Source organism: Stegodyphus dumicola, chromosome 11 (assembly GCF_044657685.1).
Source record: "Stegodyphus dumicola isolate Sdum_Otavi_A_Nest chromosome 11, ASM4465768v1".
NCBI classification, from domain to species: Eukaryota; Metazoa; Arthropoda; class Arachnida; order Araneae; family Eresidae; genus Stegodyphus; species Stegodyphus dumicola.
Window position 1 is genome coordinate 132,865,730 of NC_140778.1, and position 27,124 is coordinate 132,892,853.

Sequence of the window (27,124 nt, forward strand, 5' to 3'; positions counted from 1 at the left end):
TCTGCGCAAAAGGAAAAAAAATATCAGACTTTGAATAGATTTAAAGAGAGCAGCGCGAGTAAATTTTGATAAAGAAGTTAAACTCGGTGATGTATTAAAATAGAATAACCTAAGGCTGTACTTATCAAGTCACTAATTTAAAAGTTATCCGAACTACTATTCATTAGAAGTTAGTACTGATTTTACTTGAAGTTATTTTCTCAGTATGGTACTTGTGCCTTTTTCAGCAGAAGGTTTAAGTCCTGAAATGGAAGCAATCGCAGAAAAGGATCTTGGAGAGACACCTTCCGTAAAGAAGGATTCCCTTGAAAGACTAAAAAAACTCATAGCAGGTTAGTATAAAATATTAATATAATTATATTTGTTTCCCACTGTCATTAATATATATTGTCACAATTATATATATATATATATATATGAATATATATATATATCTTATGCTTATATATACTTATGCTATCTGAATTTAAATGATATTGTAGATTAGTTCGAAAATTAAATCTTTTATATGTTTGCACATTTTTTAATTATTTTAACTTTAAATTTATTTTTTTAAATTATTTCAACTTTAAATTTATTTTTTGAAATTATTTTAACTTTAAATTTGCTTTTTTACGTATATACATGTTTGTTAAAATTTAAATTTGTTTAAATTTATATATATATTATGTTTCCATTTTAATCCAGTTAAAAGCAATATTTGTCACTGTTATTAACATACGATAACAATTTTATCATGAATGATGTTGTGAAGCACGTTGTATTAAAAATATTAATATTTACGTGTCTTAACTAATTATGATCCTAATATCTTTTTACAAGCTGTAAATTAGAAATTATTTAAGGACTTTCCAAAATACGCATTGTAAAGATTCTATAACGTGTATAAGTTACATATGAATGTGAAGAATATTAAGAACTAGTAAGCGAATAATTGGTTGAGGTTAGTATAAAATATTACTTGTTTCACATTGTCATTAATACATATTGTCACAATTATATATATATATATATATATTATGTTTCCATTTTGATCCAGTTAAAAGCAATATTTGTCACTGTTATTAAAATACGATAACAATTTTATCATGAATGAAGTGAAGCACATTGTATTAAAAATATTAATATTTATGTGTCTTAACTAATTATGATCCTAATATCTATCTACAAGCTGTAAATTAGACATTATTTAATGACTTTCCAAAATGTGCATTGTAAAGATTCTATAAGATGTATCTTAAGTTACAGATGAATGGGAAGAATCTTAAGAACTAGTAAGCGAATAATTGCTTGAGTTCGTGAGACAGTAAATAAATTTGGAAAGGGTTAAAAGACCCTTTATTATTCAAATAAGATTTAGCAGAACTCCGTCTTGGAGTTTTACAATAAAGCCGACACTCGGGCTTGAACTTAGGGATCTAAGAATTAAAATTTAACTAAATTAACTACAAGGATATAGCCGAAGCTATCACAATTCTAACGGAGTTGGCCCCTTAATGCTAATTGACTGCGAAGCTATTAAGGGCCTAAAGTATGGCCGAGGGTAATAATAGCTTAAGAGAGAGTAGCCTAAAAAAGGCGGACGCGTGTTAGTCAGAATCTCTGGTTCTCTCTGACTAAGACAGTAGAACTTCGCGGTTAAATACCGCTCTTCCTCAATTTGCATTCAAACGTGATTCTAAAACTACGTTCTGGCCGGGAGTGGTAAGTTGAAATTAAGAAGCGATAGAAAAGGAAGTTTAACTCAAAATTAAACTGCTGGTAGAATTAACATAATCCTTACAACGTTAATTACATACATTTATTTTTTGGAATTTTAAAGAATTTTTAAATATTTTTTATGATGTGCCTGCAAAGGTAACAAAAATATTTCACTAGCTGCAATATGTATGTTGATTTCTGAGAGCTGTATAATATGGAATTTATATATATTCACATACAGTAAAATAGTAATTGCTAAACATGGCATGTGGAAGATAAAACATTTCATCTACAAATGATTGATGGATTCTAATACACAAATATTTCGTATATTTTTAGCAGTACATTTATTGGTTTTTCAGAGAGTCAATAAATGCATAAATTAATTTCTTATAGGATAGATATATTGTAATCATTAGGACTTAGAAACTTACGTGTGCCATTATTTCTGATTTTCAGCTTTCCTTTTGCATTATATATATATAATTTAAAGTTTTAAATCAAATTCATAAATTATGAAAACAGTGCAGTATGCTTCGAATTTATTCAATTAATAAAAATATAATGATAGAGATTAAATAAAGAAGCAAAAAAAGTTTCAATATAGCCGCATTTCTGAATTATATCTAAATGACTGTGAAAATTTAAAATAAAAGAAAGCTGCAATACAAAAATTAATTTAATAAAAATCATTAAAATCCTTAAAAACGAAATACAGTAAAAATCAAAACTTTAAAATATTTTTTACCTAATCGTTAAGATATTATCTGCTCCCAAGTGACCTTTAAAATAAAAATTAAAAGTAACTAAACGTTATGAGGAAAATTCTAGAGTAACAAACCGAAAAAAACCACAGGGTAAATTTACAGCAAGACAACATATAAATGCTAATTAAATTCTGTGCTAAAGAAAAAGCAGAATATATATTTTTCCAAAATAAAAGCAATTTTTCTTAAAAAAAGCATTTCAAGTCAAAATTTTGAGGAAACGAAGACTATTTGAAGTAATTTTATATTTGAAATATTTCAGATTTCGGTGTTTGAAAGAACGAAAGGATTTAAATTTACGATATACCTTCTTCAGGGTGCTCGCAATCCGAGAATGATGCATAAACATACATATAGATATAGGAATTGACATAGGAAGATGTTTAATAGCGTCGTTATAAACAGAAAAACGACGAAACCACTAAGCTGTTAATCCGTTTTCTAGGACTCAAAGCTAGGCCGAATTGTTTATGTCAGGTGGCCTTTTCCTATTAAGTTAATTCTTTTTCATGCGTAAATTTCATGCGTTTGAAGTTTAAAATATGCATTATAAATAATGTTTTTCGTTCATACTTTGGTGCAAGTGGTTGCAGGTAACGTTGATATGGCTTTTAGGATACAATTAAACTTTTACAATTTTTTAATAATATAATCTAATGTAAGTTTAATTTAATTTTTAATTCATTGTATATTGATAAAGGCCAATTTAATCTGGTCTAATGGAGTAAATTTATGCATAAATTTGCAAAGATTTTAAGGTCGTGGTTGTAAGTTACAAAATCTACAGTTTTAAAGTCTTGTTAGACTGAGGTTTAATGGAATTGTGAGACTACTATCTTGTTGCTATTTTAAAAAAATCTGATGTGGACACCACATGACTTCCTTGTACGGAATATTAAATTAAACGCATTTTTTCTTGAATTTCATTTAAATTGATTGGATTGAATTGAATCTACTTCGTCGACAGCGCATAAACCACAATAGAATAAATGCACTCTTTAAATTCACTATATTTATTTACTATAATGACACACTGAATGCACAAAATTTATATCATTTGAAGAATTATCTTATCGTTGCCACATGTTCTATTCAAATACTAGCTAGAACGATGTATGAAAGAAATTAAGCAAACAAAACAGAAAAGACACACTTTTTCACAGACGATTTAGTATTTCTCATTCAATTAATTCAGTTCTCACTTCGCGACAAGACAAAAATACATAAAAACTCAAAATATCCGTATTAAAAATTACGAAGTAAATCTTAAACACTTATTTCCTCGAAAACATTCCAGAAAGGATGAAGCCTGATTTTATTCGCAATAATAACTGAAGGCGTTATTTTTGTTGTTGCGAAGCTTAGTCTCTCTAAATTGGCAACAAATCTACAATTCTGCTGTTTCGAATGTAAACAAATATGTCCGCCATGTTATTTAAAAGTTAACCGCACTTAAACAGCTTTTAAATTGTTAATAATTGTACAAATATTGCTTCCAGAATTACGAAAGGCATAAAAACCTTAACCGGAAGATAAGAACAACATAATTCAATAATTTTAAAGCAAAAAATGTACAATTTACAAACATATAAGAGTAAAGAAACTGAGATCACTGTGCCGAATAACAGAGTGGATATATATATAAATATAGTATTTATATACGTTTGGTGCGGCCGATTGCAACCAAAATACGAGGTGCACATCTACATGTTATAGCATTCCTATATACAAAATTTAAACGTTCTGAGGCTACTCGTTTTCGAGTTATGCGAGATACGTACGTACGCACGTACGTACATACGTTCGTACAGACGCCACAAAAAATTCTCTTCGGAATTCATTTTAAAGCAGTTTTATTATTTTTTTGGAGGAAACGAGTATTTTATTCTGTCCTTACGTACAGATATGACGCAAAAACATCGTTAAATTGCATTCGATAGCGGTCAATATAAATATTTTCGTTGAAATATGCTGCCTGAAACTTTTCGCAATTACAATACTTCCTTTTTACTTAGTACAAGGAAGTAAAAAGAAAACATGTCCTTTAGGTTTAAAACACAGTCGTGAATTTCATTTTCTTTTGTATATGTAAAACGTATTATAAAATTTTGATCTAAATAAATTAAAATAATTTATCTGCCAAAAGAATTATGTTCTAATAAGCCATCAGTTTCTACCAAAGGTATTACATAATGTAGTTAAATATCGTTTTCATTAAAAGATACATGAAAATGCATACACGTTTTAGCAAAAGTTACGCTTTTCATGTTTCCAAAGAATATTATTTTTATCCTGTAATAAAACAATGTTGTTCAAATTGTGATGTTAAAGAATACTTATTAAGACTAAGTATTGCTATTAATAATAGAAAAATTTGTACTTATAATTTAATAATTTATATTTATAATTATATTGATAATAGCAAAAAAGTAATTTTTAATATTCTGACTTAATGTAAAATTACAGCATTTGTAAACATCTCTTCTTCAAAAGTAAAAATAATAATTAAAACTTAGATGAATACTATATATTCTGGAATTTGAATTCGAATCCTAAAAATTTTCGAATTCTTCGTATAATAATAGTAAAAAAAGGTATTATACTATTAAAATGTTTTAACTAAATTCAGACTTTAAAATTTGCATTAAATATAAATAAATTTTAAAATAAAGTTTTAAAAAAGGTTTTATTAGAAGATACAAGTGAAGTTTAGTGAAAGAAGTGATGATTAAAATTCTAGAGGTTCTCTTTTGATGTAATTTGACACAAAATATTTGAGTAACGCTAGAAAATTTTACATTTGTGAGAAGCTTTTATAGTCATAGCAACTGTAGTGGAGGGAAGATTATTTCAAGAGTTAATACAGGTAAGCACAAAGCATGGGATTCTAAATTCGCTCCAGAAACCGAAGAGTGTATCCCTCAGTGCCGTTTCAAAATGATACAGTCCAAGTCCATTGAGATGACAACCTGTTTTTAAGTTAACGCTTCTCATGGACTTCAATGAAAACCAATGTTTCCGAAATTTTTAAGCAAAATTTTAACGGTTTTTCTAAGTTTAAGATATAGAAAACTGGGATAAAAGCACCATGATTCGTGTTTTCAAATCTCGTACCGGTTTCAAGATTCATGGGATTCGAAGATTTTAAATACCATCCCTAAAATAATAAAGATTGAAATCTTAAATAATTTAATGTACGGACGGTACAGTGATTACGTGAGCCAATTGCATTACCGAAGAGAAGGGCCTCGAATTCCGCAGAAGGCATGGTTGTAACTTTCCGTCCATTTAAAGGAGGAAGCGGTGGCCTTCTATCAGGTGCCTCCACAGTAAAATGGCTACCACTTCTGGCCCTAGAAGTGTTCTGTGCTAAATAGGCAAGTGCTCGCCAATGGATAATATACACTGCTCGACATTGAAAATGCAACACCAAGAAGGAGTGGTCAGAAATTTATGCAAATTTTAGGGTATACGCACGTCACTGAGTTATGCGAATGATGTGAAATGCGCAGCTCTCCCAAGCACGTGATGCAAGGGAAGGAACGTGCAGAATGGGCAATATTCGTGTCGTTATTTCTGCCAAACGAATTATCGAAGAAAGTTGGTTTTTGTCCTGGAGGTTTGGTTTGAGTTTGGTTTATTAGATTACAGCAAAGCATTCGATGGCTATCTGCCTTAAGGGAGGGATGCCTTCGTGGAGGACGTTTTAAGGGAAACTGGCTCGTATACACGTTACACATAGGGAAAACCACGAAATCACCCATGCAGCCAGCCCGTTCGTGAGATTCGAACCTCGGACCGAACTACCAGTGTTCAGCGACATTATTGCTCGGCCGCTGGTGGGCTTTTGACCCGGAGGATACGTGTAATAGGAGAGAATGTTAGGCCGCCGTCAACGAAGGCAGTTCCAGCACATAGACAATTTTACGAAGGGTATGGTGATAGGACTGAGAAGGGCGGGTTGGTCGTTACGTCAAATCGCAGCCGATACCCACATGGAGGCGAGCACGGTGCATAAGCTACGGCGAACATGGTTGGAACAAGGAAATGTGAGAAGAAGGAAGGGTGCAAGTGCTGCCATAGTGACGTCAGCACGCGGGTATCGGCGCATCCACCGACAAGCTGTGGCGGTCCCGCAAGTCACTTCTACCGCGATTCTGCAGCATGTGCAAGATACCCTGGATATTCCCGTGTCGAACAGAACCATTTCCTGTCGATTGGTTGAATGTGGTCTGCACACACGGCGTCACATCTGCCAACGTGCTCTGGAAGGTATACAGATGCTTCCCTAGCCACCGTACTCTCCTGCCCTGTCACCAATCGAACATGTGTGGGATGTGATTAGACGCCGTTTCGAGACTCTTTCCCTGCCTCGTTCAGAAGACGAACTGTGGCAAATGGTTGAAACGGACTGGAGAGCCATCCTTCAGGACATCATCCGCACTCTTATTGGCTCTATGCCTAGACGTATTTTTTCGTGCATCGCTTTACGCGGTGGTCTTACACCTCAGTGAGCTTTGTCACTTGGTTGAAGGCACATGCAGGGACGAAAGGCAATGAGGAGGCTGACATCCTAGCCAAAGAAGCAGCTAAGGGTCAAAATGCACAAAATTTATCAGTACCATGGCCTGGCTCGCACCTTAAAAAAATCATAACCATCAAATCTAAAGCTGAATGGCAGAACTGGTGGGACAACGCCGAACAAGGAAGAAGGACTTATCAGTTGTTCCCAAAAGTAGGCACAGCTCCCAGTTTAATAACTAGAGAAAAAGCGTAGTTCTTATCAGGGCATGGCCCTTTTCCCATGTACTTCTATGCAAGGAAACTAGCAACTTCAGATCAATGTGCATGTGGAGGAAGAGGCAGTCCCGACCATTATATATTCAAATGCCCCCTTACAGCTGAACATCATCTAAAAGTCCCGAATTCAGAAAGTGAAGTGACTGCCTTTATTAGATACGCTATCAAGAACATCCATCTCCGAAAAAAAATCATAATTATAATGAGCTTCCTGTCCAAAAGAGGCACTGAGCTATGCAGCACAACCTAGAATAATATAACAAAGCTATCACTTAAAACATAGTATGCAAGCAGACCTGGAGCTGCCCTCAATAGCATGTATGTGCGAAAGGCACCAACTGTAAAAACACCAATGTATATTTAAGGAAAAAAGAAAGGCACTGCCCGCGGTCTGGTAAAATACAAAGCATTGCAAGCAACGCCTGGCAGGATTCCCTGTAAGTCCTGTGGGATGTAATTTATCTGGATATCTAGTGTAGCTGGACAATACCCACATTGCCAAAGGTTAAAAAATGGGTGTCCACCACATTTCTCCATATCCATATCCTACTGAGCCCACGCCGTTCTCGCTCTGTATTCTGACTATCATTTTGAAATAAAGATCACTTATTGCTGCTTGCTGTCTCTGTCTTTTTTCCAAATATCATCACTTTCTGACCACTCCTTCTTGGTGTTGCATTTTCAATGTCGAGCGGTGTATATATATATATGTGTGTGTGTGTAAGATATATAATAATAATAATATAATATATATATATATATATATAAGATAGATAATAAATTTGTTGTTACCCTTTTGATATTCACTCTTATAGGAAATACAGTAGCTTTCTATAATTTTAAGAAAACTTTCTTTTGCTTTTAGTTAGCTTTTCTTCTGTTAACTGCACTTTTTATACACTCATATCGCAGGAATTTCCACTTACCCAGCATTCCGCATTTCCCGAGCTCTCTGGATAGTCGAGCTTTTACAGTATCAGTTTCGAAATGTTATTAATACTTTTCGTTGCTAGCAAAAACTTTATTTAGGCGGCAAATTTAATTCAAAAGAAAAATCTCCCGGAAACAATTATTTTCCTGAATATAACAGCTGGTTTGATGTTTAAAAGCGAAACAATATGCAGGATGATTGAATATTATCGCGGATATTGTTGTTTTTGTAGGGTAAACCTCTCAAGGCTCAGGTCATAGAAACAAAACTCTACTTACGGTATACTCTCTTTTGCTTGAGTATATTATATTAGCTATTCCTATATTTCGCTAAAAAAAGGATATATTAAAAAAACTATTTGATGATATATTCAGATAATATATTATTCCGGCTATTGAACTTCCGAATTTCGGATTTGCACCGTATTTGTCACTATTATCTGCCATTTAATCGCATTTCAAATTTTATTGATGTATTGCTCCTTCCCAATATTGTTAAACGCCGTAATTTTGAGAATTACTTTTGCCCTTGGCACAACATGGTTGCTGCATGTGGACCTTCCATTGGCTAGAGCCAAGGGCCGCTGTAACAGATTTCCTAAATTTCTGGTATGATTAATTTCATCCAGAATGACATATACTGTGGTGATAGTGATTTGAATCACTGCTTATCCACTTTACAGTCATTGCAGAGATAATCAAATAAGCCTGTTTCATTCTGTTTTGCAGCTGAACCCGATTTCTATCCTTTTATGGATGACCAGTTTTTGTTAAGCTTTCTTCGACACCAGAAGCACAAGGTTCCAAAGGCTTTCAACACTCTACGAAATTATTATCACTTTAAAGAGAAGTACTCCCGCATTTTTACTGATTTCCTACCTTCCGAACATAAAGAAGTCATGAATATGAACTGTTACTCAGTACTGCCTTACAGAGATTCCCAAGGCAGAACTATTACCGTCTGCACACCAGGTGAGAAATTTCATTATAACTTTAAAGTTATAATTAAAGTTAAATTCTTATATTTCTCAGCATAATTTTCCCCTTCTCTCCCTCTCTATAAATATATATAGAGAGAGACTGACATATATATGAAATGTAATTTCTCATACATTATTTGTTTTGTGCAGCCGGGGCAACAGGAATGGGACAAATTTTGGAACATAAAGTGCTAGGTTTATTTTAGCATCCATCTCACAAGCGTTCTAATCGTACCTTGAGCAGAAGCCCTACTTATACATATGTGTGCGTCACGAGGCTCATCCAATCAGCGATATTAATTGAAATCACGAGGTGACGCTATCTTCTCATCAGGAGTGTTCTTAAGGACTTTATGTAATATGACAGATTTATGACTTTGGCGATTTGGCGGGCACCAACAGGTTAATATATTTTATACTAAAGAAAGGGTTTCGCCAAAATTTAGGAACAGGGATGCAATTTAGGTAGAGAATCGCCAACACATTATTAAGCAATATTATTAGAATTTAATTTAATCAATTGATTTAAAAATATCATTACATATATATATATATGCGTGTGTGTGAGGTAAAAAATATGTTTGTCGAAAGTTATAATTTAAACTAGCAATAGCCTCTTAATTCCCTTACCTATCCTAAAACTGGGAGTTAACTGAGTAATGCCTTTTCCTGGACTGTGTCATTTCTGGATCAATCCATCAATCGTATGACTTTTGTAACACTAATTACGTATCTTTCTGAACCTAAACTCAAAGTTTCCAGAACTGAAACCTTTCTCTTAATTAGTAATCTAAACCAAAATCCTTTCTTGGTGAATTTGGTTCTACCTTTGTAGCCTCTAAGCCGCTACTTCGTTCGATTAGCATCTGCCAGTTATTGTCCATGGTTCTAAAAACATTAGCTACATAAAATTGTGCGATGCATAGCTCACTCACACTGATGATGTGAAATGGAAAACAATATGATAATCAGAATCCATTATCCAGGAGACTGATATAACTGACTTCGCTGGTTAGTCCTTACATACACTATAATCCAGTGTCTCTGGCAAAAAGTTCACATATCCTCAAATGCTGGCTGAAAACTATAGAACTTCTTTAAAGCTACCTACTTCCAAAAGTGGGACCATTTGACCCACGGCTTCTGCTGTGACAAAGCCCGTCTGCTTCCGTTCCACGGTCACTGTTCATCTGATACTGTGCTGGAGGCAACCTGGAGTGACATCAGTTTTACGTCTCCTGACTGGGTGTAACTTCTTACATATATATGTACAATAATAATATGTAAGTGAAAATTCTAGCTTTAATTTTTCAAATGCCCTTTAATTCTTTATATTAGTTTGAGTATTTGTCGTTTTCATCCATTAAATAACGCTGAAAGATGTAGTAAATAGTAACTTAAAATTTCCAAACCAAACCTTTCCTCCTGTTGAACTAAGCCTTCATATATTTTACAACTCATTTCGCTTTCATTCTCGATCTATCTAGACTGATGCTGTGCTGCTCCTTTCTTACAGTAACGGTATCAAAATGTAAATGTTGTAAAAAACAAGCATGATTAGTGCACCATATTATTTTTGGCTGCAAATCTCACCTAAATAAAGATATATATTACTTAATTTCTGCTATAACTTTAAGTATATACTTTATTAAGGGTAACATATGCTACATCAATCTTTCCACTTTAGTTCATAACATATGTATATGTAATAAGATGCATAATGGTGAAGAAAAATTTTCAGACGTCAGCGTAGCTACATAGAAAAAATTTCATTTCTTCATAAATAATTATGAGGGTACATATTCTCTTTTACACATCACTATGGATGCGACAAGCATCCCCACAATGTTAGCTACCTACTTCCAGTATAGCATGAAATACATTTTAAATATTGCACGACACAGAGAACAGAATGATGCAACAGCACATAGTATAGTGAGAGGCAAGCAAGTGTAGCGCGCATTTCATCAAAGGGTATTTATAGTCTTGATTTCTTCATTTAAATTTTAAAAATGATTGCATAAGAGCTAATCTCAACTTCAGGATTAATAAAATGACATAATGCGGATTAGGTTTTAGATGATGCAGTTTACATTCATAATTTTTATACGTACGGAAGAGGATGTAGCTAAATTGAACTGAGGAAAAGGGGACGTAGCGAAATTAAAATATGGGATTAAAAGGACTATTGCTAGATTAAAGTCAGTAGTTTTCTTTCATATTTTATATTTTCATATTTATATTTATATATATATTATACATATGTGTGTATATATATGTCTATATCTATCTATATCTATCTATATCTATCTATTGATATAGATATATAGAAAGATAGATCTTTGTGTGCAAATAAATATAGTGCAAACTAAATCTCTAACTTTAATTTATAATAGTCTTCTCAGTCTCCTTCGTAATTTGGATATTTTTTCTTTCTTTGCTAGAATTATTAATATACCGGTCGTTTCAAATCTTTAAAATATATAACTCTTATGTAACGGTAATAACACAGTTTAAAGTGATTTATTGTAAACATATTACTTATTTTAGCGGAGAAACTGGAAATAACCAAATTAAGTAGGAGACTGAAGGTGTTATTATAAACTAAAGTTAGGACTTTAGTAAAGTTAGACTTTCATAATTTGCAGTTTTACATAGGCGTGTTACAACAATTATTAAATGTTAAAATTATTAATGAATGAAATAAGCGCAAGTAAAACAAAGAAGAAAACAATGCACTATAAACTACAGCCCTTTAAAAATAAATGACATGAAATAGAAAAAAGTTTATAATTTTTTCCTATTAGCTAAAACTTGATACATAGACATATATGAGAAAAGAAAAACAATAAAAATAGAACTTGACACTGACAGTCACTTGAGTAAGGTCACAGAATAATCAGAGGAAATGAGAAAATATAAGAAGGAATTGCTGATCTCGTACCGTCTTCTCAGGGGGCTGGTGCCGAAAGAGAATCTAAAAGGATTGCCATCATTGTGAACAACACGATAAACAATTACGTTTGGTTTCCAATGAAATGTAAACAAAGCAAATCCTACACTTTTCTACATTAAGGCAGCAAATAGTTCATTAATAAATTCCACAAAGGCAGGTACAAAAATAGGATCACATGACGCAGATCAGATTAAAATTGGAAAATAAGCAAATTAACATCGGAAAATAATAGTAAAAATATCCATCTGAATTAATCAGTTAATTAGAAGCAACAAATCAATCAGCAAAATAATTAGAAAGAGGAAAATAATAATCAAATCTAAATGACAAGATGTTGAAAACTGCAATCATCGTAGAAGTAATTTAAATTATAAGTAGCTCATATAATACGAATTAAATAAATATACTGACTGAAAATTATGGAAAATAAATTCCAAAACATGTGTTTTATTAATTATTAGAAAGTAACCAAGGAGTGAAATTCAGTTCAAGAACATTTTTAATTAATTAATTAAACACAGCATTCAGATGTACAGTGGTGGCCAAAATTGTGGACACTTTTGGAAATTTTTATGTTTTTCAACTTTGTATGCTTATAGAAAACGTTACGTTTCACAAAATGCAAACTTGTATATATCATTTAAAAAAGAATTTATTACTGAATTCAATACAAAACACAAAATTCAATTATTTGCAATACAAAAAAAGTTAAACGATAATAGTTATCGATATACATTAGATAGTGATGATTGCAGTGAGTTATCAGTACTTAGTGGGCTACCCTTTATTTTTGATTACAGTTTCACATCGAACGGTTCATTGAGCTGACAAGAGTTTTAAGCTCTTCTTCCGTCATTAAATGATGCCAGGAAAATATTATAGCCTCAATTATTTCCCTTTTATTTGATGGGTGCCTCATTCGGACAAGAGTTTTCAAACGGTGCCACAAATTTTCGATAGCATTGAGGTCAGGACTGTTTCCTGGCCATGACAACAATTTAACGTTCTTTGTACGAAACCACTCTTTCGATATTTTGGCAGTGTGGCAAGGAGCAGAATCCTGCTGAAAAATAAACGAAGTATTGTTGGAAAAGATATCTCTGATGGAAGGTAGAAGTTTTGGTTCTAGAATAGTGTCAATGTATTTTCTGGCATTCAGTGTCCCATCGATGACATGAAGGCGACCAATACCATCTGCTGACATGCATGACCAAATCATAACACTAACTGGGTTCTTCACAGTTGCTTGAATGCAGTCAGAATGTAGCTCTTCTCCTATTCTACGTCTTACATATTTTCGCCCATCACTACCGAATAACGATATCTTAGTTTCATCACTCCATATAACTTGTGACACTGATCATCTGTCCAATTAATGTGTTCCTTTGCCCACTGTAGTCTTTTTTTTTCGTTGCTGAAAATTAAGATAAGGCTTTTTTCCTGGAATTCTACCTCTCAGTCCAAAATCTGTTGATCTTCTCCTGATTGTTCTTGAACTGACAGAAACACCAGCATCATTCAGATCACTTCTGGTGGCCGCTGATAACATTTTTCTATCTTGGAGACATAGTCGTTTTATTCTTCTGTCATCAATAGATGTGGTGCACCTTTTTCGGCCTTTTCCTTCTTTGTTTTTTATTGAATTTGTCTCCTGATATTGTAAACAAAACTTTCGGACTCCAGATGTAGTCACTGAACCACCCACCTGTCTTGCAATTTCAGCATAGGAAAGACCACTTTCTCGTAACACAATAATATTACATCTCTTTCTAGGTGTCCAATCTACTCTTTTATTTGATGTCATTGTTTCTTGACTAAATATTAAAAATTTTTACAAAAACTCCTACTTGAAATTGCTGTGTATAAGATACAGGTCCTCCTTCTACACAATAAAGCAAAATAATGAATTGTTTCAAGTGTAAACATGATGTCAGCTTCTACTGGCAGTTACTAACATTTGATTGGGTCTCAGAACAAGAACAGTTATTGGCCAGAAAAGCTAGACATTACAAACCACTTCCTAACTGTGTCTTTTATTTATATTAAAGTACATATAACTTTTTATGTATTGCAAATAATTGAATTTTTTGTTTTGTATTGAATTCAGTAATAAATTCTCTGTAAAATGATATATACAAGTTCGCATTTTGCGAAACGTAACATTTTCTATAAGCATACAAAGTTCAAAAACATAAAAATTTCCAAAAGTGTCCACAATTTTGGCCACCACTGTATGTATTTACAAATAAGTGCAAGTGTACATAACATGAATTCGAAGAGAACTCGAAAAAATTATTAATATGCTTCATACTTTCTGTTAATAAAGTTTCATATATGTAAACTTGTAAGCGCTACTAGTCGATGCATATGTAAGTATATCAGAAGAGAGTTGTAGTTACAATTAGAGCCGTTATTTTTAAATTTAAAATTTTAACATTATTTTATGTTTATTATTTTTTGCATATATTTTTCCTATTTTTATTTTTTGAAGGAGGGAGACTTATTGCTTCAACACGTTTTCTTCTTTTCCGTTCACTTCTCTTTTCGCACTGATTTCTCATCTAACAACATTATATTCTAATTAAGACACAATAACACGCCGAAAAAATACTAATTCAGAAGTCAAACAACGAAACTCAGCGTTATATTTTCAAAATTTTCGCAGGACTAGTTTCGATGGTTTTATCGAACCACCATCCTCAGCTGCAAAACCGCAAATGAACAAGATAGGAAATAATGATTAGATAAGATAAGAAAGCCTGGACAAGAATGAGCATGTGGCTCCATCTGTTGATGAAACCAGAACTGAAACATAATTTCTTTTAAGGCCGAAGGCAAAGTTGGATTGGAATTAGGATCATTAACTAGAACAAAAAGATTTTTTTGAATGTGAAATGCCTCTAGAAAATCCAGTTCTCCAATGGAAGATGTTTTTTGAATAATTTTGGCAGCAGAAAAATTGAAAGTGTGATTTTCGGACCAACAATGTTGAGCAACAGAAGACTTCTGTGTTTCGTTTTTTCTAACATAGGCCTCATGTTCCTTTGACGGGCAATTTTAAGGCTCTCTTAGTTTGGCCAATGTAAATTAAATTTCCCATCAATAAAATTCCGAGTTCCATACTCAAGGACCCCATTCCGGATATGAATACCTGGGGTATTTATAGGATTCCCTGCCAGTGTGGTTTAATTTACATTGGCCAAACTAAGAGAGCCGTAAAATTTCGCGTCAAGGAACATGAGGCATATGTTAGAGAAAAGGAAACACAGAAGTCTCTGTTGCTCAACATTGTTGGTCCGAAAATCACACTTTGAATTTTTCTGCTGCCAAAATTATTCAAATAACATCTTCCATTGGAGAACTAGCAATTTTACTTGGTCTACAAATACATTTCAATTATGAGTTTATTGTAAATGCAGTGTTCATAGTTTCAAAGTTGCAGAACTATGATCTGAGCCCATTCGTGTGACTACTGTTGAAGGGAATGAAACGGATAGTTTGAGGCTTAGACACTAAATGCTTACATGCCTTCAGTATGCTAGTTGTTTCGGATATTTTCTATTTACTTGGCACTTCTGATGTATGCTTTCCATGAACCAGTAGCTAGTTTGTTAACTGCAGGCAGATCTGCGGAATTTATATTGCTATAGAGTTAGAGGGGTTACCAACATTACGTCTTATAAAACCTGTTTATTTGTGCTTTTTGTTAGATCTACCTTATAACAATATCTAATTCTTGCAAAAGTGCATTATTTCTCAGTGTCCTTTTTGTGCTAGAACTCGTCTATCATGTTGCATTCAGATTCTTAATAAAATTATAGCAGAGATTTTAATTTAGAGAATACACTTCACATAACATGTCTTTAACAAAGGGTTAAAAAGTGGACGAAATTTGACGTATTTTTTAGGAAAAATGGGAAATTATGCACTTTTTAAATGTTGTGCGCAAAATAATTTTATAATTATTTACATGAAAATGTATGTATTATTTCTGCATGTCTAGGAAGAAAAAATTATTAATAAATAAATAAAAAAAGAATAAGTTTACATTATTTATTCTTAATTTTTATCCAACTCTGTAAGTTTTCATAATTTGTTCATTTTAATGTAAGTTTAATGAAGTTATTTTGTACGTAAATTGCTGAATCAATTAATTTTATGCTGCATCAATTAATTGAATTAAATGCATGCAATTAAGTGAATTGCTGTATCAATTAATTTTAATTATTTAAAATTAATTATTTAAAATTAATGTCGGCTCGTAAATTTAATACTTAGCTGCTAATACCTTCGCATTACAAATTGCAGCCAACAGACATTTCGGTACATATGTATTATCCTGTCGACTATGAAACTGTGGCCAAACATCGCGATTTAGCGATGTTTGGCCACAGTTTTATGTAGCGCCCATTTTATCGATGAGGATCACATAACATACAAACGCATAGCTCTTGAGCTTTCTTTTGATGGAAGCTTAGTTGATTCTCGATGAGTTACTTTGGGTTCTTATGAGAAGGATATAAATTTTCTGTTGCGACAGCATTTTTTTCCTTTTGCTGTATTTTGAACAAAGAATTAGTTCGAGAGGTTTGGCTTGGTTTTATTTATTAGATTATAACAAAGCATGCTCGGGGTGACTGCCTAAGGAAAGGAATGTAAGTATTGTTCATCTTGTCCCGCCCCACTGAATAGGGTTCTACATGTCCTGCTCCATTATTTTTTTGTCATCCGCATCAGGCAGAAGGCGGGAGACAGGCTCAAAAAAAGCCTCCAAAACATGACATTGAAATTCACCATTTACTGCCGACAGTCTCACATTCACCGAGCACAGATTTTTTAAAGTTAATCCTAATCAAACGTGCCCTAGGGGACACCAATTCCTGTTTTCTGTCTCCTAGAAGGGCGTGGCTAATAAATTTAAGCTTGCCAATTTGACTGGTCGTCGATAGCTCCACCAGTACTACGCGAGCAGCCCTGCGCCAGAGGATTTACACATAATACAGACTTAGCTTGAGGAATGAAGCCAGTCCCCCCTTGGGCCAACCGTATTGAACAATCTTCCCTCGGGGTCCTGTAACCGCCAGTTTCGCGCTTCTGTCCTCCCAGTATTCTACTGCCATAGTAAAGTACTAAGTCAGTGTATACACCCCAGAAGTTTAAGGAGAGGGATGCGCCTATAGAGCATTAGGGTAAATTGACTGGTATCCATAATACATATGGAAAGAAACGCGGAAAGGTACGTGTAGCCAGACCGTACGCCTAGAATTGAACTCAACAAGTGATCAGACTATACCTTTCGACCACATCGGAGGTTTTAAAATAGTAGAAATCGACATAACCTTTACAGGAATCGCAAAAACGAAGCAAGTCGAATACTGCCGCAATAGTGGTATATTCGGTGGATTGTGCAGAGACACTGACTAGTGTTTGATTCCAAGCGTTGCAGAATGAAGTGTGGCTCAGAATTCCGCAGGAAGGTTTGGTGCGACTTTGTGGGAATCTCCAGCAACTTTTCACAGTTTGATGGTAGCGGATTGTCGACTTTCATGTTTCAAGGGATTATACTTAAATACCAAAATTTTTTGCAGCTACCAACTTTTATATTTCAGATGGAAAATAAATGTAAATTTAAATTTTTCGTTTGAGTTATTATTATTGTTATTAGCGTTTATGCTTATTTTGATAAGCTTATTTACGAAGCGAAATTTAAAATAGAATTTTAAACACTTTTATTTTGCTAGGAAAATATTCCAGTGTCTTAAAAAATTTTCATTTTGTTTTAAAAATATCAGACCATTTAGCGGTTGTCAGGCTGTTCATTCGGGCCACATGCAATTTGTATTTGTGACCATTGCATTTATGTAACCTTCTTTACTTTCTCAAAAAACAATTATTATATTTTTATTTATATTCTCTATATGTATTAAATGATTTTTATTCATGCAAGTAAGGCTTTAAATCTTAAAGTGTGAAAAAAAAAACATTATTAATTGCAGCTCGATTAAATGGCAAGAAACTTCTATAGACGATTTTATAGCAGTAGCTTTGACAGTTGGGTTGCTTGGTTGCAAATTGGATGCTGTTTCTATATGTGGCTGGGTGATAATCTTTGATGCTAAGGACTTCTCTGTGGCAGATTTGTTTAAATTTGCATGTGTGAAGCTTTTACTATTTGTCCTCAATTCTGTACAGGTAAGTACAGATTAATACTTTGAAATTACATATTTTAAGTGCAAATAATTTACGTACCTTTTTCTGCTTCTCTACACTATTTTCCATTTTTAACATCAATAGCAGATGTTAGCTTCTCGATTTCAGAGTAAGCCGTCAAATTGCAAACTGACTGCTAATAGTATATTGGCATGAACAAAATTTTAAGGAATAGTACGCTTTTCAGTTAAAGTTTTATACTATAACGATTTATGTACAGGGGTGGACAAAAATATGGAAACACCTTTAAAAAAACATGTTTCTTTGCTTAATATGGTGTAGGAAACCCGTTGGCATCCAAAACAGCTTGCAGGCTTCTCGGAATGGATAAATACAGTTCCTGTATGTTTGCCAAGGGAATATTATACCATTCTTCCTGCAAAACGGTGGCAAGTTCAGATAACGATGTTGGCGGTGGATAACGAGAACGCACTTTCTGTTCCAATGTAGACCACAAAGGTTCCATAATATTCAGGTCTGGTGACTGCGGTGGCCAGGGGAGATGGGACAACTCATCCTCGTGCTCAGAAAACCAGTCCTGGACAATGTGAGCTGTGTAAACAGGGGCTTTGTCGTCTTGGAAGACACCATCACCATCGGGGAACAAAGTTTGTACCATGGGATGAACTTGATCGGCCAAAATCTTCACATTAGTCTTGGCAGTCATGTGCCCTGACACAGTTATCATGGGGCTAGCAGGGAACCACGATATGGCTACCCAAACCATAACAGAACCCCCGCCATGTTTCACTCTTGGCAACAAGTAGTCTGTATTATAGGCTTGAGATGGCGTTCTCCAGACGTAAACTCGGCCAGAAGTGGGAAACAATGTGAAAGAAGACTCGTCAGACAATATTACTCGCTCTCACTGCTCTATAGTCTAGGCTTTATGACTTAAACACCACCTTTTCCTGTTACGGGCATTAGCATCACTGATGAGTGGCTTCAATTGCAGCACGGCCAGCAATTCCCTGTTTATGAAGCTCCCTTCTAATTGTTTTGGTACTCACAGGGTTCGGTAAGACAACATTCATTTCAGCAGTAACTTTACAGCTGTGGTCTTCTTAGTTTTCGTCATAATTGCCCTTAATGATCGTCTGTCATGATCACTCAGGACACACTTTCGTCCACGCTGTGATTTAGCAGATGATGTTTTTTTGCTATTCAAATATGCGGAATAAATCTTCGATACAGTAACTCTTGAAACACTAAACACCTCGGCTACCTTGCTTACGGAAGCACCTACCATACGTGCTCCAACAATTTGCCCACGTTCGAAGTTTGTTAACTTTCACATAATGCAATGACAACCTCACATAACAGTACTCTGACAACAACTGCACTGTTTAGCACATTTACGAAGTCGTATAGGTGGCGTCAGTAGTCAAAAACGCCAGCGCCACCTACATATTTCATTAAAATCAATCTTTCTTTTCGAACATGCATTTCACAAGGTGTTTCCATATTTTTGTCCATCCACTGTATGTGCAAAGCCATACATTAAAGTCTTCATCAATACATGAGATACTTCATGATATAAAAAATTGGTCAGGAATCCTAGTTAGTTAAAATAAGTAGTAAAAAATTTTATTGTTACGGAAGTTACAACCAAAGATTAAATGAATAGAATGCACTTTTTAGTGAAGTATGCAGTCAACTCAAATAGCACTGTATGAATTTTCACTCTGTGTGCTTACCGTAGGTCTATGAATACCACGCACCAACGAATAAAGCTGCGTTCACACTGGTACGTTGGAGCGAAATGCGGCCAACGTGGGAAAAAACGGTTTTCACGTACGTCAATTCACACCAGGTCGGAAACTTTCGCTTTAAATGTCACACGCGCACATTAGATGGCTCTTCATATCGTAAACTTGGGGGAAAACGTGAACTATTGTTTTTTATTAGCAATTTCGATGGTTTTCAGCTGACGCATTTCAGAAGAAATAGCATAATGGACTCGCCCGTTTTTCAATCAGAGCAATCAGAGCTCGTTATGATAAACTCACAATCTCAATCAGAAAAGATAACTTTCCTCCTACCGAATTCATTGATTAAAAGACAGGTTTTTGTCACCTCCATTTCAGCACTTCTATTTAGAATAATGTTTTCTCGTCTTCTGTCATCTTCGATTTGTGAGACATAATATCATGTACCAATGACTAGTACATCCAAAATAACTCTTTAGGCTGAACAAATTCCCTTTAATCTACTGACTTTATATTCTTTGCATTGCTCCTCCTGAGGTAGATAATATAAAATTCGGTACTTTTCCGTTTTGCCGGCGCAAACGATAAAGTCTCCAATAATGGTACAACCGATGCCAAACGGAATATTCTCGCTGGTAACCTTTTACGCCTCATTTTCAAAACAAGTCGCAGCTTTTTCCTATCAGATTGATTGTTTCTTTCAATACTGGCACATAATTTTATAGAATTTTTATCAGATAGTTCAGTTTTATGTCTAAGGCCATTTTCGGTAATTAAATCAATTAGAATGCAATCATAGCGCTTACCCGAAGCCGAAAATATAGAAAAGGTAAATTCAAGGGTTAAGTTCATCAATTCTAATGAGAATGCATTAGCGAAGTAAAGCACTGCAGTTTTACATAATTTCTGAGTAAGCTATTCGTACGAATTGAAATATTTCTTGCATTTAAACTTGTGTTCCAAATTAAGATTTAACTTGAAATTAATGTAGAATGTAGATAATTACTGAGAGCATTAAATTTTTGTACAGTAGTTTACGTGAGATGAGATCGCTTGGGGTCACGTGATATGAACCGGCGAATCAGGATGTTGAACCATGAAAACATAGTAAATTCTTAAATTAATGTCTTTTTATAAATTTATTGTCTTTATTTATTGGCTTTTTATAAAATTTTAAGCGATATTAAAATGTTTATGCCTTCAAAAAAAAGAATTCTTAGAACTAACATTTTTTTAATATTTTTTATGTGTATACTGTATGTTGTCCCCAATAAAGTCTGCTTGGCAAGATTTGCGCCGGCGAAACGGAAAAGTACCTAAAATTCAATTTATATAAAAATTATTAAGTGCATTTCAGTTAATAGTGCATTTAATGAATGCAATTATTCCAGTTTATTCAAAGTGTATTTAATCTTTATATAAATACTGCGATAACTACAATAAAATTTGGTAGAGACATACACTGCAGTTTCTTTGCATAACCCGCAAGTAAATAGAGCAGACCTTTATTCTAATTGTATAAACAAGATTATCAAGTGACGAAAATTTTGTTCACTTAAATTATTATCAAAGTTGTGATTTTTCCCCAAGCACAAGAATAAATTTCACTTGTAAAATAACTTATAACGAAAAAACATTAAGACATTTACGGATGAAATTTAAATTATAGAATAAACAGTCGTTTCAATAGACGAAAGGAAGTAACTTCTTTTACAAAGGACACAGTGTCATCTACCAAATAATGTACAATCAACGGACTTCAGATCTTTCAATAAGGTGTTTAAACATCCCAGAAAAATGAGACTTTAATTGAGTAATTAACTATAACAAGTCAAGTTCTCATTCACTACCTGAGAAGGGTTTTAGATAATTTATATCTGTTAATGTTTCTCATACATAAATTATATTACTTTGAAATTTGATTTACCAAATTGTCCGAAACTTGTCTTAAAGCAGAATTCACGAAATTACATCAAAATTATCCACAAATCCTTAAGTAGTTGGTGAACTCTTAGCTTCAATATTTATAGTTTTCTAAAACTCTGCATGCTTAAAGTCAGTAAAGTTGAATTTGGCTTACATTTAGCAAGCCAGCTTGTTTTCTATATATGAGAATTAAGAGTTTTGAAAGTATCTAGATTCTTGATCAATATTATCTTTTAATTTAAGGTCTTAATTTGAATTCATCACTTATTAACATTCCCCAATAACAGCCCAGTGAATGTCAGACCCGAACAAGCGTAGCCTGTCTTGAGCTGACGATATTCCAATAAGACTGATTACTTCAGATGTAGAGACCCTATAAAAGTTAATTAGAGAAGTTTAACAACTGTTGCTACGCTTGTAGATGAGCTGTCTGCGAAACAAATCAAACAGCGGTATTTGGTAGGGGGAGCTAAATGTAACGCATGGAAAATGTTTTGTAACTCAATGTTAGTTAAATAATCCTTTGCAAAAGTTAATCAACTATTTACAGTTTAATAGAAATATAACCTGTTTTTAAAGTAAGTTAATTTCTCTGCAATAAATATTGAACGCATGTCTGTTTATGATATGTATTTGCTTATGAAATATTTTATAAACTTTTAGGATTGCCTGCCTTATCGGCTTAAGGCAATTCATGTTGTAAATGAACCAGAGATTTTCCATGCTATTTATAATACTGTGAAACATGCTCTGCCTAAGAAGATAAGAGAGAGGGTAAGTATAGTTTTCATTAGTGTTTCTAAAATCGATGTGGGAATTGAGGGATTATTTGAAAGATATGCCATCTGTCAGAGTTTCAAATACAAAGTGATATGGTTTCTATGCTATGGGTTTGTGCAAAATCTAATTTACAGGCTTTTTAATAAATAAGGATAACTATATTAATAAGAGATAGAGGTTAGCTTTAATACAATTAATATAACTGCATCGTGTATCAGAAAGACTACTAAGATTTTAAACACACTGGCTCTAGTTCAAAGAATTTTTCATACATTTCTAAGTCATTTGACACGGTATTAATCATTGACATTAGTTGTTTCTGAATGGTACCACTCAAAGTTAAACATTATTTAAAATTCGTTTATTTATATTATACTGAAACAGAATTTAAATAAATGGTTGCAATTACTGCAATGGATTATTAATGAAACACGAATTTCACTATTTACTTAACAGCTGTTTCAATAGCTAGGGTGGGGTGGACTATTAAGAACCCTAGCAAACAGAATCCAGGTATTCCATTAAAGAGTCAAATACAGAAAACAAAATAAACCTTATAAATATATTAATCACTACATAGTATAAAACAAAGTCGCTTTCTCTGTCCCTATATCCCTACGTATGCTTAAATCTTTAAAACTACGCAACGGATTTTGATGCGGGTTTTTTTTTTTTTTTTTTGATAGATAGAGTGATTGAAGAGGAAGGTTTATATGTATAATAATATCCATTAAATAGTGGATAAATACTGTTATTTTTGAGGTTTCTAATGTGATGTCGTAAATAATTACATTTTTTCCGCTTACATTGCAAACGCAGGCTGAACACTACGAGATTTATCAAAATGATGTACTAAGTATTGTACACATTGAAAAGTTCTACAGATTTAAAAATTGCGGGACGTAGCGTTTGCGGCGGTACTGGCGGCTAGAGCGTGCCTATAAATAGCGCGTCGGAGGCCGCGGTTCTCCCTATAGCACTTTGAATTTAGCAGCGATAGGACACGTTTATTATCGGAGCTCTCTAGCTTTCAGCGCGACAACGTGTCAGTAATTATAAGTAAGTTACGATAAATAATTGTATGATAGTAGTTTTAAAATATAAATGATATTCTATTCTAAGGTTAATTTTTAAATCGCACTTATAGTAATTATAAGTATATAAGTTTAGATAAGATTAGATTAAATAAAACCATAATTTATGGATTGGAATTTTCTATTAAGATCTTGGTTAAAATTTAGAGTTAAATCAATTTAATATTAGGGAAATTATTTTCAAAAATCGTAGTTTAAGGTGAGGTATGTAAGTTCAGAAAAAGATTATGAACTGCGATTCATTGTTAAAATATCCATTAATATTTTATACTCGTGCGAAGCCGGAGCGGGTCGCTAGTAAGAAATATGAAAAATAATTCCTGTAAAAAAATTAACTTGAGAGTTTTTTTTTTTTTTTTTTTTTTTAATTTTCCCAGTTGAAACTTCAGGTTGATTCAGAGATATGCTGTGTATAGCAGGTTTTTTTCTTTGTTTAATTTAATATTACAAAGCGCAGGAGAACTATTTTACCGGTACAGGAAAGTTATTAAATAAAATTATACATTTTAGTAACCCCTGAGGACACAGTGTCTTCAGTGATACAAGTCTAATAAAAAACAGTGTTTAAAGAGTCATTTTCAGTAGAGAATTTGCATTTCTTACTTGCGGGGGAAATGAACAATGACGTCAAGAAGTTTGAAAAGTGACCTCCGAATTCTTCTCTTCTCTTCACTGCCTTAGGTTCCTGTTTTGTTGAATGAATGCTACTTGACCGTCACAGAGAGTATGTGGAAGTTAACGGATCCCGTTTAACGAGATGCAGCGGTCGTTAGCTATTTCCCACATGGAAGAAGGAGAATCCTGATAAGGAAAATTCGAGTTCTTTCGACTACATATATAATGCATCATCAGCTAGAAATTTCTTCTTGTAAACTGTGTGAAAACCTAAAGGACTCTGTCAGGGTTTCTTTAAAGCGATAGGCACTTCCATTTTATTTCATTTATGCTATATTTAGCATCACACAAATCTTATATCTTCACAATCCGAATTCTGTACCTGATTGATTTTAAAGCTCTATTCTCGAAACTGCTCCTTTTATTGCTTCTAATTTGTAAGAGAATTTACATGAACAAGATCATCTACACGTAACTCCAAGTGTTAGATAAATGCTAGTACTTACTAACTTTGATTTCCAAATGTTGATCTCAGTTTCCTTCGCTGTTAAAATTATACGCGAATTTATATTGCTTAAATTTTGTTCTAAAATAATAAAATATTCAGTACGTTTTATGAATTTTATTATAATATGATTATTTTATGCAAAACAATGAAAAGAATATAAAATGCTTCATAGAAATCGTAAATGCTGATGTTTCATTTTTTGAGAATAAACAATTTAGTTGATTGCTAAGTTGCAACTGTCATATTGAATATGTAAGTAGACAATTGGAAAATATTAGCAGTTCACATATTTGCGAAGAAAGAGAGGATTTTTCAGAATATTAGTTGACAGAATATTTGAATTTGGTGAAATACAACTCCATTAAAAAATTGTTAAGTGGCTTTTCAGCTAAACTAACAAACGTTAAACCAGAATCTGAAATGTTGCATTTCAAGGACGCCAGAGATCACGTGTGCAAATTAAGATATTGGAAAAACATCTGTCTTAAATTTATATCATCCTTATTTTTTCTCGGTGATGCATAAATTCTTTCGCAGTTAGAAATTTGTTCCCTTGTCTTTTCTTTTTCTGATTTTCATTATTTCAATTTTTATTATTTTTGATAATGCTTTTTTTTTCAATCAAATTTTGATTGTTATGCCTATAATTACAAAAAAATAGTCATAAGAAAGAATGTAAGGAAATAAATTTTGTTTGATATTTTGAAACAGAGTGCCTTGCAGTATATAATTTAATTGAAGGCAGTGTTTTTCCTATTATATTTCCTTGTGTTGCTATTTTGAAATCTAATGTTTTTTTATATTTGTAGTCAGTTTCGATACTTGATTTATTCTCTTATCAACATTATAATCTAAAAATAAGTAAATAAATAAATAAAAGAAGCAAATTTCATTTCTTTTTTTCAAGTACTAAACATGTGACCGGCAAGGAGTGGAAAAATTTCTCCTTAAAGTTGCTAAATCAGTTTATAATGAACTTACGTTAAAATATACATATTTCCTACTAAACAATTAAACTGAATAGGCACTGATCAGTGCGTTTCATCTATCCTTCATCAATACTGAACTCCTTTTTAAAACCTTTCTCTAAACTACTTGCTATCATTATTTTGATCTATTATTTTATCTAATAGGTTGATGATTATAATCTTGAATTAGGTATGAGAAATAAATAGTTGCGATAATTTCTCATAATATTTTTTCTGTACACTCAAAATGTTACTAGGTGGTGGGAAATAAATAGTTTCAATATATTTCTCATGATATTTTTTCTATACACTCAAAAATGTTACTAGGTAGTGGGAAATAAATAGCTCCAATACATTTTTCATGATATTTTTTCTATACACTCAAAAATGTTACTTATCTTTAAATTTTAAACATGAGTATAAATTGACTCAATGCGGACAATGTACTCATGTGAGTTTGTTTTACTCTCCCCATGACGATATTAGGAAAATGTGGCATTACTTGCGGGGATATTATGGCAAATTCTCTGACTATTATTTAATTAATGAAAACCTTTATAATAAAAATATTAATATATTTGAGCACAGTTCTATAAAAAGTTATATAATCAGCTAAGACATTTTAAGTAAAAATATTTCAGTAAATATTTCTGCTCCCATTGTACTCTGTATTAATGTTATAAACAATCCATAAGTTTTGAAATATTAAAATTCATTGGTGTATTTCTTTTCACACTTTGGTACATAGGTATTTCGCCCATTATTATGCTCTGAGCAAATATTATCTTTAATGCAAAAAAATTAAGTAGTGTAATAATAACATAATTCTTTTCATAGGTGTTTATGCACGGAAGCAATTTAGAAGAACTCCATAAATACGTTTCACCAGAATTCCTTCCAGAGGAATTGGGAGGATCTGTAGGTCCCATAGATAATACAGAATATTTCAAGTATACGCTCACGCAAGAGGCAGTTTTGGAAGAGATGAGAAACTGTGGGTTTAAAAAGGGAGACACAATAAAATCTGAGTAATAAATAAATGTTATAATTACTAAACTTTATTTATATTAATATCTTCTTAGATTACAGGTTATATTAAAATATAAATTTATACTCTCAGGTCAGGTAAATTTACTTAAAATTTAAAAAAAAAAAAAAAAAAAAAAAAAAAAACAGAAAA

The 27,124-nt window shown here is 33.0% G+C and overlaps 1 protein-coding gene across 2 annotated transcripts; it reads left to right on the plus strand.

The window, feature by feature from the left end:
- LOC146994391 (alpha-tocopherol transfer protein-like) lies at positions 1–27,124 on the plus strand. 2 transcript variants are annotated; one of them, XM_085827215.1, is made up of 5 exons: positions 1–332; positions 8,928–9,170; positions 18,131–18,326; positions 22,643–22,753; positions 26,782–27,124. In XM_085827215.1, the coding sequence occupies exons 1-3, from the start codon at positions 206–208 to the stop codon at positions 18,157–18,159; spliced, it is 399 nt and encodes a 132-aa protein (XP_085683341.1). In that variant the 5' UTR covers positions 1–205; the 3' UTR covers positions 18,160–18,326; positions 22,643–22,753; positions 26,782–27,124. The 2 variants fall into 2 exon arrangements, 1 of the variants encoding a protein (XP_085683341.1); XR_015044138.1 differs by lacking the exon at positions 8,928–9,170 and having other exon boundaries at positions 10–332.

Bases quoted from the DNA above. Each gene is read 5' to 3' on its own strand.
- LOC146994391 (XM_085827215.1), top strand. From the start codon at position 206: ATGGTACTTGTGCCTTTTTCAGCAGAAGGTTTAAGTCCTGAAATGGAA. The intron at 333-8,927 runs GTTAGTATAAAA...TCTGTTTTGCAG, and splicing joins ACTAAAAAAACTCATAGCAG to CTGAACCCGATTTCTATCCT. The intron at 9,171-18,130 runs GTGAGAAATTTC...TATTAATTGCAG, and splicing joins TATTACCGTCTGCACACCAG to CTCGATTAAATGGCAAGAAA.